The 17028-nt window shown below is 50.8% G+C and overlaps 1 protein-coding gene across 1 annotated transcript in view; it reads right to left on the bottom strand.

Annotated features, from left to right (window-relative positions):
- The window catches only part of PLCB4 (phospholipase C beta 4), a 221014-nt gene that overhangs the window by 63549 nt on the left and 140437 nt on the right, over positions 1-17028 (bottom strand). Inside the window, 7 exon segments of the mRNA XM_015427241.1 lie at positions 61-156; positions 1364-1454; positions 2806-2890; positions 4103-4182; positions 6565-6658; positions 8034-8244; positions 12444-12552. Coding sequence (XP_015282727.1) covers positions 61-156; positions 1364-1454; positions 2806-2890; positions 4103-4182; positions 6565-6658; positions 8034-8244; positions 12444-12552 — 766 coding nt within the window.

The raw sequence follows: 17028 nt of genomic DNA, 5'->3' as shown, positions 1-17028 counted from the left end.
GGGGCGGGGCAGGGCTGGGGGGGGAGGGAGGAAGGAGGAAAATCCCGAGACCCGCCTCACCACTTTCTATCTCTTCTTCAGTGTCGTCTTCCAAGATGCTGACGGGGGCGGCGGTTTCACCCGCTTCCATCATACTTTTCAAAGCTTCAAGCTGTTCTGTTTAAAGCAAACACACACACACCAGACACACGAACAGAACAGACAAAAACCAAAGCAAAATATAATACAGAAACCAAGATATAACATCATCCAGTCTTTAAGAAATGACGAGGGGAACTAGCAGAGGGAAGGAGGGCCGGGCATAGCCCAATCTCGTCAGATCGCAGAAGCTAAGCAGGGTCGGTACTTGAAAGGGAGACCACCAAGGAAGGCTCTTCAGAGGAAGGCCTGGGCAGACCACCTCTGCTCCTCACTTGCCTCGAAAGCCCCTGGCTGGCCTTGCCATACGTTGGCTACAACTCCACGGCACTTTATACACACACACACACACACACGAGAACTAGCAGGAACTCCTGGGACATTCTTATGACAGCCACCCCCCAAGTTTGGTATGGAAGTGCCTGATCCCAACATCTGCAGTGTTGTTTTCTCTCAAACGAGGTGCCAATGGGGAATCGAAGTAAAGCCCAGCCAGTGTTTCTTTGACATTCTACAAATAAATGTGAACAGATGCCAGGGATCGGTCTGAAGGCGCTTCCATATCTTCGGACCCTGTGAGGGCTACCATAAACCTCTTCACCACATTGCTGAGCAAAAAAAAAGTACGTTCCTTCACTTTTTGTGCAAACATGAGAACTAGAGTTATACAATTCAAAAATTACCATTTTGATTCCAGCTGGGAAGAGCCTGATAATTATTTTAATTAAGTATCAGGGGTACAGTTGCCATTCTGGAGCCGTGTCGGGGGGGGGGGGGGGGGGGGGAGAATCCGTTTTAACGAATATTGGTACAATACTCCCAGTTTAGGGAAAATGGTAATCATGCTCTTTTTGAAGGAAAATTAAAACTATGATTTCTGAAAGGCCTCCTTCTCCCGCCTCAGAGGCAGCAGGCGAAAGGAGGGATCGTCGTGGGCGGCGGGGGAGGCGGGGTCTGTTCGCAAAAACGGATGTTGTCAGGCTGATCCGGCACTGGGAACAGAGGGCATTTTATCAGCTCTGCACTCTCCGATTGCACGTCCCTAATAAGACTGTCTAGGAACTGCTTACAATACTGTGTGAATTCTTGTTTAAGTGTTTCTGGGAACAGTCCCGGTGGCCATTTTCCTCCACGCCATCAACACCCCCTCCGACAAGAGACCAAGCTGTGGCTTGTCTGCTTTGGTTTTAGTTTCCATGCTTGTAGGTACCAGTGCTTGACTTACTTTTTTCTACTTCAGATTTCAGCCTTTTGTTTTTGATAAGTATCTTTCTTTTGAGGTCGTTCGGGGAGGGCAAGGACCTTCCAGCTTCAAGCTGCAGCAGAGAAAAGAATCACCGTTAGGATCAGATTTCCCAGGGGCTCCATTAGGGTTTTGGGGTTTTTGTTTTTTTTTAAATAAAGACTTGGCAAGACCCAAGTCCCCGGGACTCACAGAAATTTGTCTGACATGCTGTGCCATGTGCTTCACTTCTCTCCTTAGCATATTAGGGGTTGGCAGCACCACCACACTGACGTGGGGAAAGCACAGTCTGGTTTAGTATTTGGTCCCCTCTCTGTATCCGTGCATTTATGAGAACACCAGAAGAGCCCTGCTGGATCAGACCAGAGAGGGTCCATCTAGTCCAGCATCCTGTGTCACACAGGGGCCAGCCAGTTTTTCTGCAGTGCCAGCAACAGGGCAGAAAGGCCGAGGCCTTCCCCTGATAAGGACCTCAGAAGAGCCCTGCTGGGTCAGACCAGGGAGGGTCCATCTAGTCCAGCCTCCCGTCTCACACAGTGGCCAAACAGTTCCTCTGGAAGGCTAACGAACAGGGCAGTGAGGCCGAGGCCTTCCCCTCATAAGAACATCAGAAGAGCCCTGCTTGGTCAGGCCAGAGGTCCGTCTAATCTAGCATCCTGTCTCACACAGTGTCCAACCAGTTCCTCTGGAGGGCCAACAACAGGACATAGATGCCCTGACAGGACATCAGAAGAGCCCTGCTGGATCAGACCAGTGGTCCATCTAGTCCAGCATCCTGCCTCACACAGTGATGAGCAAGTTCCTTGGAATGGCCAACAACAGGGCAGAGAAGCCAAGGCCTTCCCTTGATGAGGCCTCCTGGCTCTGGGATTCAGAGAATTAGTGCCCCTGAATGTGGAGGTTCCCCTCAGTCACCAGGGCTAGCAGCCACTGACAGACTTATCCTTCATGAATCTCTCTAATCCCCTTTGAAAGCTGTTTATTCCTGTGGCCATCACTACACCCTCTAGCAGTGAATTTTAATCACTCTCTGTGTAAGGTAGTATTTCCTTTTGTCGATCTGTAAAGTAGCCAGCAGATCACCAATGAATATACTTTCCTAACTGTCACAACTTGCTGTATTATGTATCGGAATTTGTTTACATTTGAATGGTCATGCGTCACTGTGTTGTGCGCTGTATATAGGCGCTGTTTTCACTAATCTCACTGTACTTCCCCCCCACACACTGTATATATTAATATTTGGTTTGCGCGCAATCCAGTACATTCAGCCTATTGTTTTGTGTGGCCTCTGGTACTCCGTACCCTCTTTGGTTTCTCGCAGTGGGCTCTCCCCCCCTTTTCCGGTTAACACGCACTATTCTTGCTGCCCGTCTGAGAGATATTTTTACAATAAAATACAGATATGATTGGAAGGTACCTACTGGATGTGTCTCTAGTGGTTGCTTTAATAGAAGGTCTCCAAAAATATCTTCACAGTATTTTGACATTTTGTACTGTTGGTATTTGCTGAAAAGATATGAGAGGCCCAGTTACGAACCAAACAGGACATGAAACATCCAATATAGCTTTTAGTGCTCTCTGCGTACCACGGGGACAGATTGTATTAGAAGAGTTTAACCATGCGGAAAAGCTGAGCACAAAATCAAAAACAATCCTAAGACTGGCTTAAAGGGATTCGTTCAAAGTGACTGTCAAGTGCATTAGTGCAACTGCAGCACGCTTTAAAGCGGGTGTCAAACATACGGCCCGCCGGCCAGAACTGGCCCGCCCAGGGCTCTTATCTGGCCTGTAACCAACTGGTCACTACCTTTATTGCCAGGTGACAAGAGGCTCTGCATTACGTCCCTCTTTGCCGTCCCAGTACTAATGAGTAACGGGCAGCAGGAGTGGGAGGGCGGGCATTAGGGAGATAATTTGAGGAAAGAAGAAGAAGAAAAAGAAGAAGAAGAGGAGGTAAAGGAGACTGGATTTATACCCCGCCCTTCACTTGGGAGTCTCAGAGCGGCTTACAAACTCCTTTCCCTCCCCCTCCCCACAACAGACACCCTGTGAGGTCGGTGGGGCTGAGAGAGCTCTGACAGAAACTGCCCTTTCTCAAGAACAGCTCTGACGGAACTATGGCATGCCCAAGGTCACATCAGCAGGTGCGAGTGGAGGCGTGGGGAATCAAACCCGGCTCTCCCAGATTAGAGACCACCTGCACTTAACCACGACACCAAACTGGCTCTCAGGTGGGTAGAGCTGTGTGGGTCTGAAGCAGCAGAACAAAGTTTGAGTCCAGTTGGTCTTAAAGGTGCCACTGAACTCAAACTTTGCTAAGGAAACACTGTAAGAGTGTTCATGTTTTAAGCATTTTTGTATTCTGAGTAAAACTGATATCGTCAATTGGGTTTGCCTTTGTCCTTTATATAGTCTATATCTCCCGCACCTGGCATGACATTCTATGGCACACATGTCCCGCCCCGACAAAGTGACATTGATATCAGATCTGGCCCTTCCGACAAATGAGTTTGACGCCTCTGCTTCAAAACACAGCTCTGGCCCTTTTGTTATTAACGTGGGTACTCAGAGTGACTTTGAATTTCGCTTGGCCCGATGACCTCGGGATGTCTGTGGAAACCGTCTCCTCTGCTCTGACCCCTGCTGCCCGCCCCACAGAGCTTCTCTCTTATCTCACCCGTGGGATGTGCAAGATGAATGGCCCTCCGTATAAAGTACCTGCAGTGGTTTTCAAACGACAAGATGACGGGATACTCTGACGTCACAAAAGCTGTTTCCCTGATGGCTTGGATCACATCCTTCAAGATACAGAGAAAAGGTTTGAGGAGGTGCAGTCAAAGCAAGACTCGAGCAATACGAAAGACTGGGAGCAAGGCCCATTGTACTTCAAGGCAACGAGCTCTAGCAACAGCCCGGCATCCTGTGCCCCAGCCGTCGGAGCCGCTGGAGGTGTCCGTCTGTCTGCGGCCACCGGCGGTTGCCCTGCAGCCGGGCGCCGGGCACACGGAGCGGTTCCGCGCTCACCACCCACCTGGGGACCAGTGCCCCTCTCAGCTGCGGGCAGAGTGCACGGCCCGCCCATTGCCCCGCAGCCTACTGAGGCTGGGCGGCTGTTCTTTGGGTGGCGGGGCGGGACTCCACCACGGTCTGTTCGAATTGCAGGGCACGCTCACCCAGGCGCCGCATCTGTGGGCGGGCGTCAGAGACTGCGGCCAGTGGCCAGCGTCCCCGGCATGAGTGGTGGCTTAGCCTACAGCTGAGGGAGTGCATCGAGCGTGACCACGCCAAAGCAGCTCTCTCTTCGAATTGCAGGGCACGTTCACTCCGGTACCACCTCTGTGGGCAGGGGCAGAGACCGCAGCCAGTGGCCAGCATTCCGGTGTGAGTGGCGGCTGCCTCAGCCTATGCCTGAAGGAGAGCATCGAGCGTGGGCACCCCAAATCAGCTTTATAATATAGAGAAATACACACATGCTGAAAAACAAACCTAGACTTACTTTTACAATCTAGTCCCTCACCATTAACCTGGATGCAGGCCCGTAGCTATGGTGCGGCTTTTGAGGGCTCTGCCCACTTTCTTAAAGGCACAGCCCCACAAGAATTTCTCCCGTAAATGCTTTTTTCAATCATTTAAAACTTTTTTTAAAAGGTGTGCACTCCTTTAAGCAGAGTAGGGTGCTGTAGTTGACTAATTCCCACACTGAGCAAAGGGGTTGGAGTAGGTGACCTCTAGGATCCCTTCTAACACTGTGTCAAGAAAGTAGTCTCCTTTAAGAGAGTTCTTCTGCCTAAGTGTTAGCTTCCTTGACTATAGAAGTCATCGCCCCCACCTGACGGCTTGTTATCGGAAAGAATTGTTGCTTAGGCTGGCAGAAGTGATTAACTTGCAGCAGCTGAATACTGTCATCTAAAGTGGTTGACAGCTTGCAGTTCAGAGAACTATCCTGGGAACAGCTTTTGATTGGCTGAACAGCTTTTCTTTCTGCACTGAGAATTTCAGCCCCCCCATAAAAAAATCTGCCCCGCAAGCCATGAAATCCTGGCTGGGGGACTGTCTGGACAGTATGTTTCACAAAGTCCTCTTTGGAGACGGGGGGAAGAAGAGGACTATTGCAAAAGCCGAATCGTCCTCTCAGTGCCACAATTCGCACTGGCCAACCGAGCAGCCAGGCTGATTACAAACACCGCCGGCCTTGCTGCAGCCCCTCCGCTAGGGAATGCCCGAAGCCTCTCTCCAGCCGAGGGGGATTTCCCTGCTGCGGCAGAAGAACCAACTGTGGCTGGAGGACTTCCCAAGGTAGGAGGCTGCTTGTTTACTTAATTCCATTTCCACCCTGCCCTGTCGCTCCCGTGGGGGACACCCCCCCCAGAGTGGCTTACAAGCGACTGCAGTTGGCAGAAGCTGAATGCTGGAGCACGGAAGATAACTAGTGATCAACCGCTGGCAAGTTACGGAGTAATACGAGGAGGAGCAAAGAAAGAGGAATCCTTCAGATACTCGGGGAGAGTAGCAGCTTTACAGGAAAGAGGGCTTTTACCCAACTGACAGCTGTTTTCTTGGAAAGACAAGAGGAGAATCCACAGTGCAGTCCTAAAGAGAGTTACACCTTTCTAGCCCCGTGAGCACCGGAAGCTGCCTCGGCCTGCCTCAGACCACGGGTTCCCTCAAGGTCAGTCTTGTCTATTCAGACTGGCGGTGGCTCTCCGGCAGGCCTTTAAATACGTCGGGGGGCACTGATGTTGCAAAATAAAAATAAAATTTTAAAAACTCACTTTTGCGGCATTTGCTGTCTGCTTTCCTACATGGGGAAGCAAGCCATGCTTGGGGAAGGGGCGGTGGTGGGGAGACCTCTAGGTGGCCCAGAGAGCCAGGGGGTCCTGGGGGCTGGATGGAAGTCGGGGGGGGGGCCTTGGCAGGAAGTCAGGGGGCCAGGCCCCGAAATGCCCCACTGTAGCTACAGGCCTGCTCTCCAGGGTCTCTGGCGGAGGTCTTTCATATACCCACCACCTGATACTCTTAGCTGGAGATGTCGGGGATTGAACCTGGGACCTTCTGCACGCCAAACAGAGGCTCTGCCACTGAGCCACAGCCCCTCCCCAAAGTAAACGGGCTCCGAAAGGCGTCACTGCATGTGGGAATGCACAGTTAACCTTTTGCATTTAGTAACAAGTAATGTTTACCTTGAAAAGAATGTCTGTGCACATCGCCTTTCCATGCGTGATGATGGGTTCTTGGTCTTCACCTTTCCCATCCCAACAGTCGAGTTCAACGCATCTAGAAGCCAAAGCAGAAAAGGTACTGAACCTGCTTTCCCTTTGCTGAGTTAATTAGCAGGAGAGAGAGAGAGAGAGAGAGAGAGAGAGAGAGAGAGAGAGAGAACATTTTGCAAACTATTTGACTTACAAAACAGAGGTTCCGTTCATAAACATATTGCTGAGTGCACCAAACACCTGAGGGAAAAGAATTTGCTTTCCTTGATGTGAATTTACTGCAGTGATTGTACTCTGCAATCAGTAAGATGTAAAGTAACACTCATTTGAATGCAGATGAGCTTAGATGAGGCTAAGCTCTAAAAAAAATTGCCACTGAAATGTGCTCAGTTCCGATATAATTTACATGTTATAACGGGGCAAAAAGCATCTAAATTCTCCTGTGTATTTGGTCATGTCTTTAACAGAAGCATCACTGCAAGATTTTCCCATCTACTGGGACATCAGAAGGGCCCTGCTGGGTCAGACCAAAGGCAAAAAGCAAGGAGACTGCCCATCCAAAACCAGTGAAGAAAGAAAAAGCCCCGGGGGGGTGGGGAAGGACGCAAACAATATTTAATTAAACCAAATACCGGTACATAGAGAGGTTCTAAAACTGAGTTAGAACCAGAAACAATTGGGGGGGGGGGGGGGGGGGGGGGAGACCAGGTTTATTTATTTTAGGCAATATATAAAATATTGGCACACGTGAATATTTGTTAACTAAATATCCTGCAGTGGATAGATTTATGTTGTCCATAGCCAAAGCCTCATTGACTGTTGTTTGTATAATTCTCAAAATCTCTGTTGTGGGATCAAAGGAAATGGGCTGATAGAAATTGGCATCCTGTAAAAGGGAATTAGCTCCTATTAAATAATCACTCTTATCTAGAATAACAATGCCCCCCCCCCTTTTGTCTGCCTCTTTGAGGACAATACATGCTGACATATTTCTTTCAGCATTGTGCCTCCTCTGAAGAAATGTTTTTTCCAAATGCAGTAACATTCCGGAGTCTTCGTAAATGTTTACTGATCTACCTTGCCCTCGGTTCTACTTTGTCTCAGTTTGTAAACTGCCGGAACTCTAGCTCATTGCTTCTATGAATTTTACAGATTATGCTTTCTGCCTCCTGTATGTTGTTATGCACAGCATGTATTTGGTTTAATTATATATTGTCTGTGTCCTTTCCACACACACACACATACACACGGTTTTTTCTTTCTTCACTGGGTCAGACCAAAGGCTCTCTCCACATCCTCTTTTGGCACTTTCACCGAATTCTTTGTTTGTGATGTTCATCTAACGTATACTGAATTAAATGCAGCGGTGAATCAGATAAACGTTTTACGACACAGGGTTTTGCTTAATACTAATCTAAACCTCCGCCTTGATGTCCAACCTGCATCCGGCCAAGAGGACTTGTCTGTACATCTCCACGGAGGACTTCCCACCAAACTGCCTTCCCGTCAGATAGGTGTTGTGGGAAGAGCTGATGAAGTAGTGAGCCAAAGGTTGCTCCATCTCTTGGTATAGCTCTAAGCGGTCAAGGAAGACAGGCGCGTTCTCATCAGACATCAAGTACCGGCAAAACCCATCGCTGGACATGAGACCTGAAAGTACAAAATGCAGCATTTGTGCAGGTGAACCCCACCACGGCAGCTATAAAAAAGAAACCGGCCCAGTGGCCCATGAAACCATGCTGCTGCACATCTGGGGTCACCCCACATCTGGAGGCCGCTCTGAGTTCTACTGGACCTTTGGTGTGCACATCCAGGGAGGGGTACAGTTGATTCCTCCGCTCCCTCAGATGTGCCACAAATGCAATCAAGATACTGGTGGTGACCACCCTTGGGGAGAGGTCAGTCTCAAAAACATGAACACCAAGTAGCCCTTCTTCACATGGAGGCCCAGTCTAGAAGGCTGTTGTGTTTCAGAGCTCCTGAGGTGAATCACAGCATCTCTCTTTGGAGCTACCGTTTCAGGAAGGCCTAGAATCACGGAATCATAGAATCACACAGAGTTGGAAGGGGCCACGATAGAGGCCATCTAGTCCAGCCCCCTCTGCTCAATGCAGGATCAGCCTAGAGCATCCTTGACAAGGATTTGTCCGGCTGCTGCTTCCAGACTGCCAGGGAGAGGGGGCTCACCACCTCCCCAGGGCAGCTGAGTCCACTGTGGCACAACTCTGACTGGAAAAAAGGTCTTCCTAAGATCCAGCCGGTACCTTCCCGCCCTTAATTTCAACCCGCTATTGCAAGTCCTCTCCTCTGCTGCCAACAGGAACAGCTCCCTGCCCTCCTCTAAGGGACACAGCCCTTCAAAGACTTAAAGAGAGCCATCCGGTCCCCCCTCAACCTCCTCTTCCAGTTTGGTGTCATGGTTAAGTGCGCGGACTCTAATCTGGGAGAACTGGGTTTGATTCCCCACTCCTCCACTTGCACCTGGCTGGATGACCTTGGGCAGGCCATGGTTCTGTCAGAGCTGTTCTTTCAAGGGCAGTCCTCGAAAGAGCTCTCTCAGCCCCGCCTACCTCACAGGGTGTCTGTTGTGGGGAGGGGGAGGGAACGGAGTTTGTAAGCCGCTCTGAGACTCCCTTGGGTAATGAAGGGCAGGGTATGAATCCAGTCTCCTCCTCCTCCTCCTCTTCTCCAGACTGAACATTCCCAAGAAGTTTCCCTCAGCCGTTCCTCACAGGGCTTGGCCTCCAGACCCCTGATCACCCTCGTCGCTCTCCTCTGCACCCGCTCCGTTCTGTCTCCATCCCTTTTGGAGTGAGGCCTCCAGAACTCCAGGTGTGGCCTGACTATGCAGTGCACGGCGGGACTATCACGTCTTGACCTCTGGATGTTATGCCTCTGCTGATACACCCCAAGCTATTGAGAGGGGTAGAGGTGGCAATCGGCTTTGAGGGCTCAAACATCCGAAAGACACTGGGCTGCTGAGGGCAACTAGTGGCGCACCTCTGTGGTTACAGAAGTTGAGGAAACAGTGGTTCTAAAATGCCGGTCAACGTGTTTGCTATACACCCCTCGATGTCCCCAAGCTATCGAGAGGTTACAGGTGGCAATCGGCTTTGAGGGCTCAAACATCCGAAAGACACTGGGCTGCTGAGGGCAACTAGTGGCGCACCTCTGTGGTTACAGAAGTTGAGGAAACAGTGGTTCTAAAATGCCGGTCAGCGTGTTTGCTGCTCTCAGGGTCCAGAAAAAGACCACTGGACTCTGATAGAAAGGAATTCATTAGCTAATTATCGTATGGCGTTTTGTGTAGAATAGCCAGGAGATCCTAAGATTGTCTGGCAGACAGAAGTTCTAGCTGCTTTGGCATGATCATAGAATCATAGAGTCATACAGTAAGCAGGGGCCATACAGACCATCCAGTCCAGCCCCCTGCCCAATGCAGGACCAGCCTAAAGCTTCTCTGACAAATATTTGTCCAGCCTCTTCTTGAAAGCTGCCAGTGAAGGGGAGCTCACCACCTCCCCAGGCAGCTGATTCCACCTCTGAACCACTCTGTGACCGTGAAAAAGTTCCTCTGCTGCCGACTGGAACAGCTCCTGGCCCTCCTCCAAAGGACAGCCTTTTAGATGTTTAAAGAGAGCAGTCGTGTCCCCCCGCAATCACCACTAGGTGGTGAGACAGACTTGCTTCCCAGGCAAGAGACGTTTCAGGGGTGGTTTGCCCATTTCCTGCCTCCGCGTCATGGCCCTGGTATCCCTTCCAAATACTAGTCAAGGCCGACCCTGCTTAGCTTCCGCGATCTGAAGGGACTGTGCCGGCCTGGCCTATCCAGGTCAGGAAGGAGTCTTCCTAGATAACTCCAGTGACGACTGATTAGGATCCCCACTGGCTGGAACATGGGTATGTGTGTGTTTTATAGGAAGGGACTGTGAGCACTGGGGGGGGTAGAACCCATCCTCTGGGTTAGATTCGGTCCTCGTCCAGATAAAACGCGCTGGAAGGTGAGGTACCAGGCTTGGGGATAGCGACAATGCTTCTGTGTTGGTCAGAGTCCCATCTATGGCCCGACAGCTGGAAAAAGAAAAATGTAGCTCTGCTTCGATGAGCCTCCTTCCGGCTCAAGAGGCAGAAGGACTGAACTGCCACCTCCAAGCACTGACTATTCGGGACGTCTGAGCAGCGACGGGGCTCTCTCGGGGCTGGAGGAAATGCCCAAACCAGCGCAGATTCACATGGAATTCTAGGACTGGAATGTGAATCTCTGGAAGGAGCTTGAGCAAAGGCAGTCGAAGCAAGAAGAGCCACTCTTAGAGGATCACCACCAGCCGAGGGACACAAAGAGGGCAGAAACGCCTCATTGGCACAACTTCTTGGGGAAAAAAACACTTTACTGCGCTACACTGTGAGAAAAGGTGAGCAGCGATCTTTTAAAAAGTATACGTGAGTATGTGACGCCAGGACTCAGTCCTAAGAAATACGGATTGACACCTCAGGCCATCCACAGACTCATTACACCGCTGCCTCCAAACGACACAGCACAGTTCTTTACTTCGGTGAATCTGGGTTCCCTGGACCCAACTCACTTTCTCCTCAGTCGCACAGCCACTGTACAGAACGTTGCTTTCTAAGCCCGCAGGGTGCCAGTGTAGCTCAGGACAGAGAAGGGGGCTCCTGCCTTCCTCCCTGTGCCCATTTCTCCAGCCAAAACAGCCCCAGTAGGACATAATTTGCATCACTTTGGAGCAGGACTCACCTAAGTTCTGCAGGGCCTGCAAAACAGAGTAGTCAGGCCTATTTATACGGGCTGCCTTTTAGTTTTATGTGTACTATGTTTTTTAATTGATATCTGTTAATATTTTAGCTGTTGTTAGCCACCTCGAGACCGCTTGGCGGTGAGAGGTGGCACATAAATTTAACAACAACAACAATAATAATAAACAACATTTGAAGCGAGTGCAGCCCCAAAGTCATGCAAGTAACAAACGGGGTAATTTTGGCTCAGGGAAAAGGCAGGGGAGGGAAGGCGGGAGCCTCCTCCACCCCCAGCAAATCTGACTCGAGCCAAGTCAGCCCTCGCAGGCTTTTAAAGCTCCCTTCCCCGCCGCTGCCGTGTGGCCAAGGGCTCAGACATGACCAATATGTGCCGGGTCACAGGTGCTTGACGGGGCTGTTGTAAGGGCGAAGGTTTGGAAATGGTGTTCAGTTACCAGGACAGCCTGTAAACGGAGCAGGCCACCACAGGCCGTGTGCTTCACTTATCTGTACCCCACCGCTCTCCTCAGTGAGAACCCAAAGTGGTTTGCTTCATTCTCCTCTCCTCCTCTGTGTTATCCTTCCAACATCCCCGTGAGGGAGGTCAGGCGGAGAGTGTGTGACTGGCCACCCAAGGTCACCCAGGGAGATTCCACGGCATGAGCGGGGATCCGAACCTGGGCCTCCCAGACACTAGTCCGCCACTCTTCACCACCTCACCCAAGACCAAACAGCTTAGAGCAGTGATGGCGACCCTTTTAGAGACTGCGTGCCCAAACTGCGACCCAAACCCCACTTATTTATCCCAAAGTGCCAACACGGCAATTTAACCTGAATACAGAGGTTTTACTTTAGAAAAAACAACTCATACATTAACCTATGATGATCCAGGCAAAGCAAGGAAAGCAATCCCAAATGCTTTCATTTACTTAAAATTATTTGGCAGAGAATTCGACACTTTAATGATGGTCTGGGCCTGGCTGGGGCGATGGCACGCGTGCCCACAGAGAGGGCTCTGAGTGCCACCTCTGGCACCCATGCCATAGGTGCGCCACCACTGGCTTAGAGGAACGATCTTCGCAAAGAGCCTGGCTCACCTTTGCTTTTTAAATCTTCATCTGGCTCATATGTTTCGATTATTTGCAGTGCTCTTTTAGTGTCATAGAAGGGAAACAAGATTTCATTCAGCCGAGGGTCTCGTTGATGCTAAAGTCAGAGGAAAACATAATTTAGACAGATGAATTCCCGCACAGCTTTACTTCTGCAAAAAATGACGGGACAGGGAAGGGATTCCGAAATGCAAACCTCAGCTATTCCATCGGAAAACTCATTTTCTTTCCTTCTAGTTCGGTTTTTAAATTACAGCTTATTGCAGATAGATTGATTTCAGCCCATGGCTAATGCAGCTGTGTGATGTGTACTACTGTTCATGGGCGGAAAACACATGCAAGCAATGCGTACAGCAACACCACATTGATCACTCATTGCCCCACTGCACCAATTCATTGATAAACGGCCCCTGCCCAGATCAAAAGTGATTTGAATAGACTTGCTGAATAGTTGTAGCAACAGATCACTTCTGAATTTCCCAAGTATTATATTGCCACTTTTCAAAAATACTCAAGATGTAAAACACATAAAGCACTCTATTGGAAGAAGATTACTATTTTTAAAAAAGAAAAAAGGACCCCATAGAGCAATGCTCCCTCTAAGCTGTGGAGTCGTGTGAGCAAAAATTCTACTTTTTGAGCAACCGGCATTCAAGTTGTGAGCCGGCGATTTGGCCGCTGCATTCAATCAGTTTTCTCTGGAGCCCCATCCTTCCTGAGCCAAGACAGAAATGTGTGAGCTGGAGGCTAAAAAAATGGCGAGCTGGCTCACACTGACTCAGCTTAGAGGGAACACTGCCATAGAGCCTGTAAACGGATTTCTGAGAGGCAGGAGAACAGCGAGATCCGAGCCCCAGCAGGAGCTTAGAGACCATCCAGATTTTCCAGGTATAAACTTTCGAGAGTCAGATCTCTCTCCCATCAGACTACTGGACTCAAATCATTAGTTTTTAAATTTATTTGGATGCGTATCAGTTTCTAAGGTGAAATGAATTAAGTCAGAAATAAGGAGTTGAACCTAAAGACATGCAAGGAGGGCTCTGCTTTCCAAAGGAGCCTCCTGTCTTCACACCCCCTGGAAAACTGTCCCTGAACGTCAGAGGAGTGGCTATGGGGTGCCCGGCGGCTCTGGTGGAGACTCCCTGACCCCTCACGAGGGAAGAGCTGCTCTCCCATTTCGTTCTAGCGCAGGAGAAATGGATGTTGTTGGCACAAGGGAGGGGGGAAATGAACTCTGAGACTGTGCCTAGAGTCCTGAGCGGAACGGAAAAGACTTCGGGTAACTTGGAGTGAAGATCTAGAATGGTACCAACGGCACCGACCCAAAGTTCCATTTGCATATTCCTAAAACTCTAGGGATTAAATCATGCAGTGCAAAATTCTTCAAGATGGCAAAGTGAGTACCTGTGGGATTCCCCCCAACCAACAGTTCCCCAGTTAAACAAATATATTTGACAGAGGCTGAAGTTTTCACTTTTCCATGAATAGGAGGCTGCAAAGTGAATGTCCACTTCGCTGTTGTTGCTTTTTTAACCCAAACTGAATACATTTCGGCTGAGTGGCACGATGCAAGGAGGGCTCTGCTTTCCAAAGGAGAATAAATGACTATGGAAAACCCCGCGAAACAAAAGTCTAAGGGGGGGGGAGGGCAGTATTTGCTAGAAGCCAAGACTGCTTTTGCTACCTTCTAAACTCTGAAAACCATCCGGGTCCCTCCCTACTATCAATGCCACAAGACACAGCTGAGAAGACACCGGCCTTCCTCATCAACACAGCGAAGAGTCCGCATCAGACCGGGAGGGATTCAATCCGCTCTGTCTGGGCTTCCTGGCTGTTTAAGCTGAAGCTGAAGAAACCTGACAGAGACTGGAGGCACAGGCCGCCCCCTTCCCCAGGCAAGCCGCCTCTCCGCAACCGAGCATCGGCATGAAACCGATCCGCCCGGCTATGCGTCCGCACGGCCTGGGAGCAGGTAAAAGCTTTGTGCTGCCTGGCGTCAAGATACAAGGTGCAGAGTGAATGAGGGAAAGCAGGGGAGAGGGTTCTGGAGCTGGACGGGGGAGCCACAGGGAACTGGTGGAAACCGCTCTCCTCCCTCGCCCTTACAAGAGAGGAACTGGCAGGGGTGGTGCGGAAGGTCACTCGGGAGTGACCAGTCACTCTCCGCACAAGACACAGCTGAGAAGACACCGGCCTTCCTCATCAACACAGCGAAGAGTCCTCATCAGACCGGGAGGGATTCAATCCGCTCTGTCTGGGCTTACTGGCTGTTTAAGTTGAAGCTGATGAAATCTGACAGAGACTGGAGGCACAGGCCGCCCCCTTCCCCAGGCAAGCCGCCTCTCCGCAACCGAGCATCGGCATGAAACCGATCCGCCCGGCTATGCGTCCGCACGGCCTGGGAGCAGGTAAAAGCTTTGTGCTGCCTGGCGTCAAGATACAAGGTGCAGAGTGAATGAGGGAAAGCAGGGGAGAGGGTTCTGGAGCTGGACGGGGGAGCCACAGGGAACTGGTGGAAACGGCTCTCCTCCCTCTCCCTTACAAGAGAGGAACTGGCATGGGTGGGCGGAAGGTCACTCGGGAGTGACCAGTCAGTCTCTGAGCAACTAGGAGTTTTCTGTACCTCCTCCCTTGCAGCTGTGATCACTTCCTCGCCCTTCCCTTGGAAGCCACAGCTTCTCTCCTCTTTCTCTTACACGTGGAGGAGGAGACTGCACACACACGCGCGCACACACACACACACACACACAAAGCCTTTGCTCTGAGTGGGAAAACGACAGCACCGAGAGCGCCCCTCCTCACCCGCCTTTCCTCCTCCTCTTCCTCCTTCAGCACCCACATGTCCCCTCGCTCTAGAGAGGAAAGGAACGTGCTACTGACCCCTTCCCCCTGCATCAGAATCGTCTAGGGATAACACGACAGAAGCCTTAAATTTCCTCACTGTGTGGAGCAGAATACAGCTTGAGGTGGTGGTTTGCTTTGGGAAAACATCGGAGGAAGCACTTCTTCACCCAAGGACTGAGGGAAACATTGGAGTCTTTGCACAAGGCGCCATTTTGTGACTGGCTCGACCCGCTGAGCCGCCATTTTGTGATTGGTCGTTCCCAAGGCTCTTGAAGAAAGCTGAGTGGCGTCTGCCCTCTCCTGCTCTACGCTACACACCCATCTCCAGTACATACCTACGAATAAGGAAAGGTAAGGAAGGGAAACCGAAGCAACGGAAGTATGAGCACGTGTACTCGCAAACAAGTATTTCCTCCCTCAGGGAATAGTAGTCCTCCCCGCTTTCCAGCACATGCCACTGAGACACCCACAAGCTGGATAAGGAGGCAACAACCTTCCCTGAGCATTTGCCCTTGATATGCGGAGGCACAGCTGTTTCTGAAGCTGGAAGTTCCATTTAACGTGTCATCGTTAATAACCCCTCATAGGTCGACTCCTCCGGGAATGGAACCTTCCAGGGGGTCACGGCCAACAAACCACCAACCTAGTTAGCCAACCCCTGACGACCCAGTCCCAGGCCCTGGGCTGAGGGGGAAAGTCACGCTCTCTCAGTCCACCAGAATGGCGAAGCCCTGAGGGAGACAAAGCCCTCTCTGTCCACACCCCACGCAGGGAAGGAAGAACAAACACACACTCGGATCCTTCAGGGCACCCAGAATCAGAAGAAAACTTCTAGTGGAGAGGGCACCCACATTTCGTGTGTTGCTGATCACACAGCATCGTCAGGAGGAGGAGGAGGGTAGAGTTATAGCATCATGAATTTTGAGGATTCAGGGATTTCTCCAATTTTCGGCTTTCCAACTGTTCTTAAACATTGGACTTCAGCCCCAAGCATCTAAGGCAGCTCGGAAGGGACTCTGCACCATTATTCCATCAGCCACGGCACTGATTCTTGTTCTTGCGCCCGCGGCACGTCTGAGGATGTGGGCTAGCCCAGGGCCACGCCACATGGGGCCAGGTGTTGGAGAGGCCTCTTAGTTCTGAAGGAGTGGGCCTTACCCACACAGTGAAAGTCCTGCTCATGTGTAGCCCAGGACACGTGGTCTTAATGCAGATGCCAGAAAGAGGACCGGGGCTTGGGGGACCGAAGACTCACCCGCCCCAATTACCCCCCCCCTCAAGCCCTTCTTCACCTCCCTCCATCTTCTGAGGGGACTCTGGTGACAGCAAGGGATAAGAACATAAGAGATGCCAATGTTGGATCAGGCCAAAGGCCCATCCAGTCCAACACTCTGTGTCACACAGTGGCCAGAAATACCAGGTGCCCTCAGGAGGTCCACCAGTGGGGCCAGGACATTAGAAGCCCTCCCACTGTTGATCCCCCCCCCAAGCACCAAGAAGACAGAGCATCACTTGCCCCAGAGCCCCTAGCTATACCTTGTGGCTAATAGCCACTGATGGACCTCTGCTCCATATGCTTATCTAATTCCCTCTTGAAGCCACCCATGCTTGTAGCCGCCAGCACTTCCTGTGGCAGTGAATTCCATGTGTTAATCATTCTTTGGGTGAAGAAGTACTTCCTTTTATCCGTTCTAACCCGACCGCTCAGCAATTTCATGGAGTGCCCACC

Source organism: Gekko japonicus, unplaced genomic scaffold (assembly GCF_001447785.1).
Source record: "Gekko japonicus isolate JY-2015 unplaced genomic scaffold, Gekko_japonicus_V1.1 scaffold1258, whole genome shotgun sequence".
Lineage (NCBI taxonomy): Eukaryota > Metazoa > Chordata > Lepidosauria > Squamata > Gekkonidae > Gekko > Gekko japonicus.
Note: the sequence above shows the minus strand (reverse complement) of the source record. Positions and strands in the feature narration are given on the sequence as shown.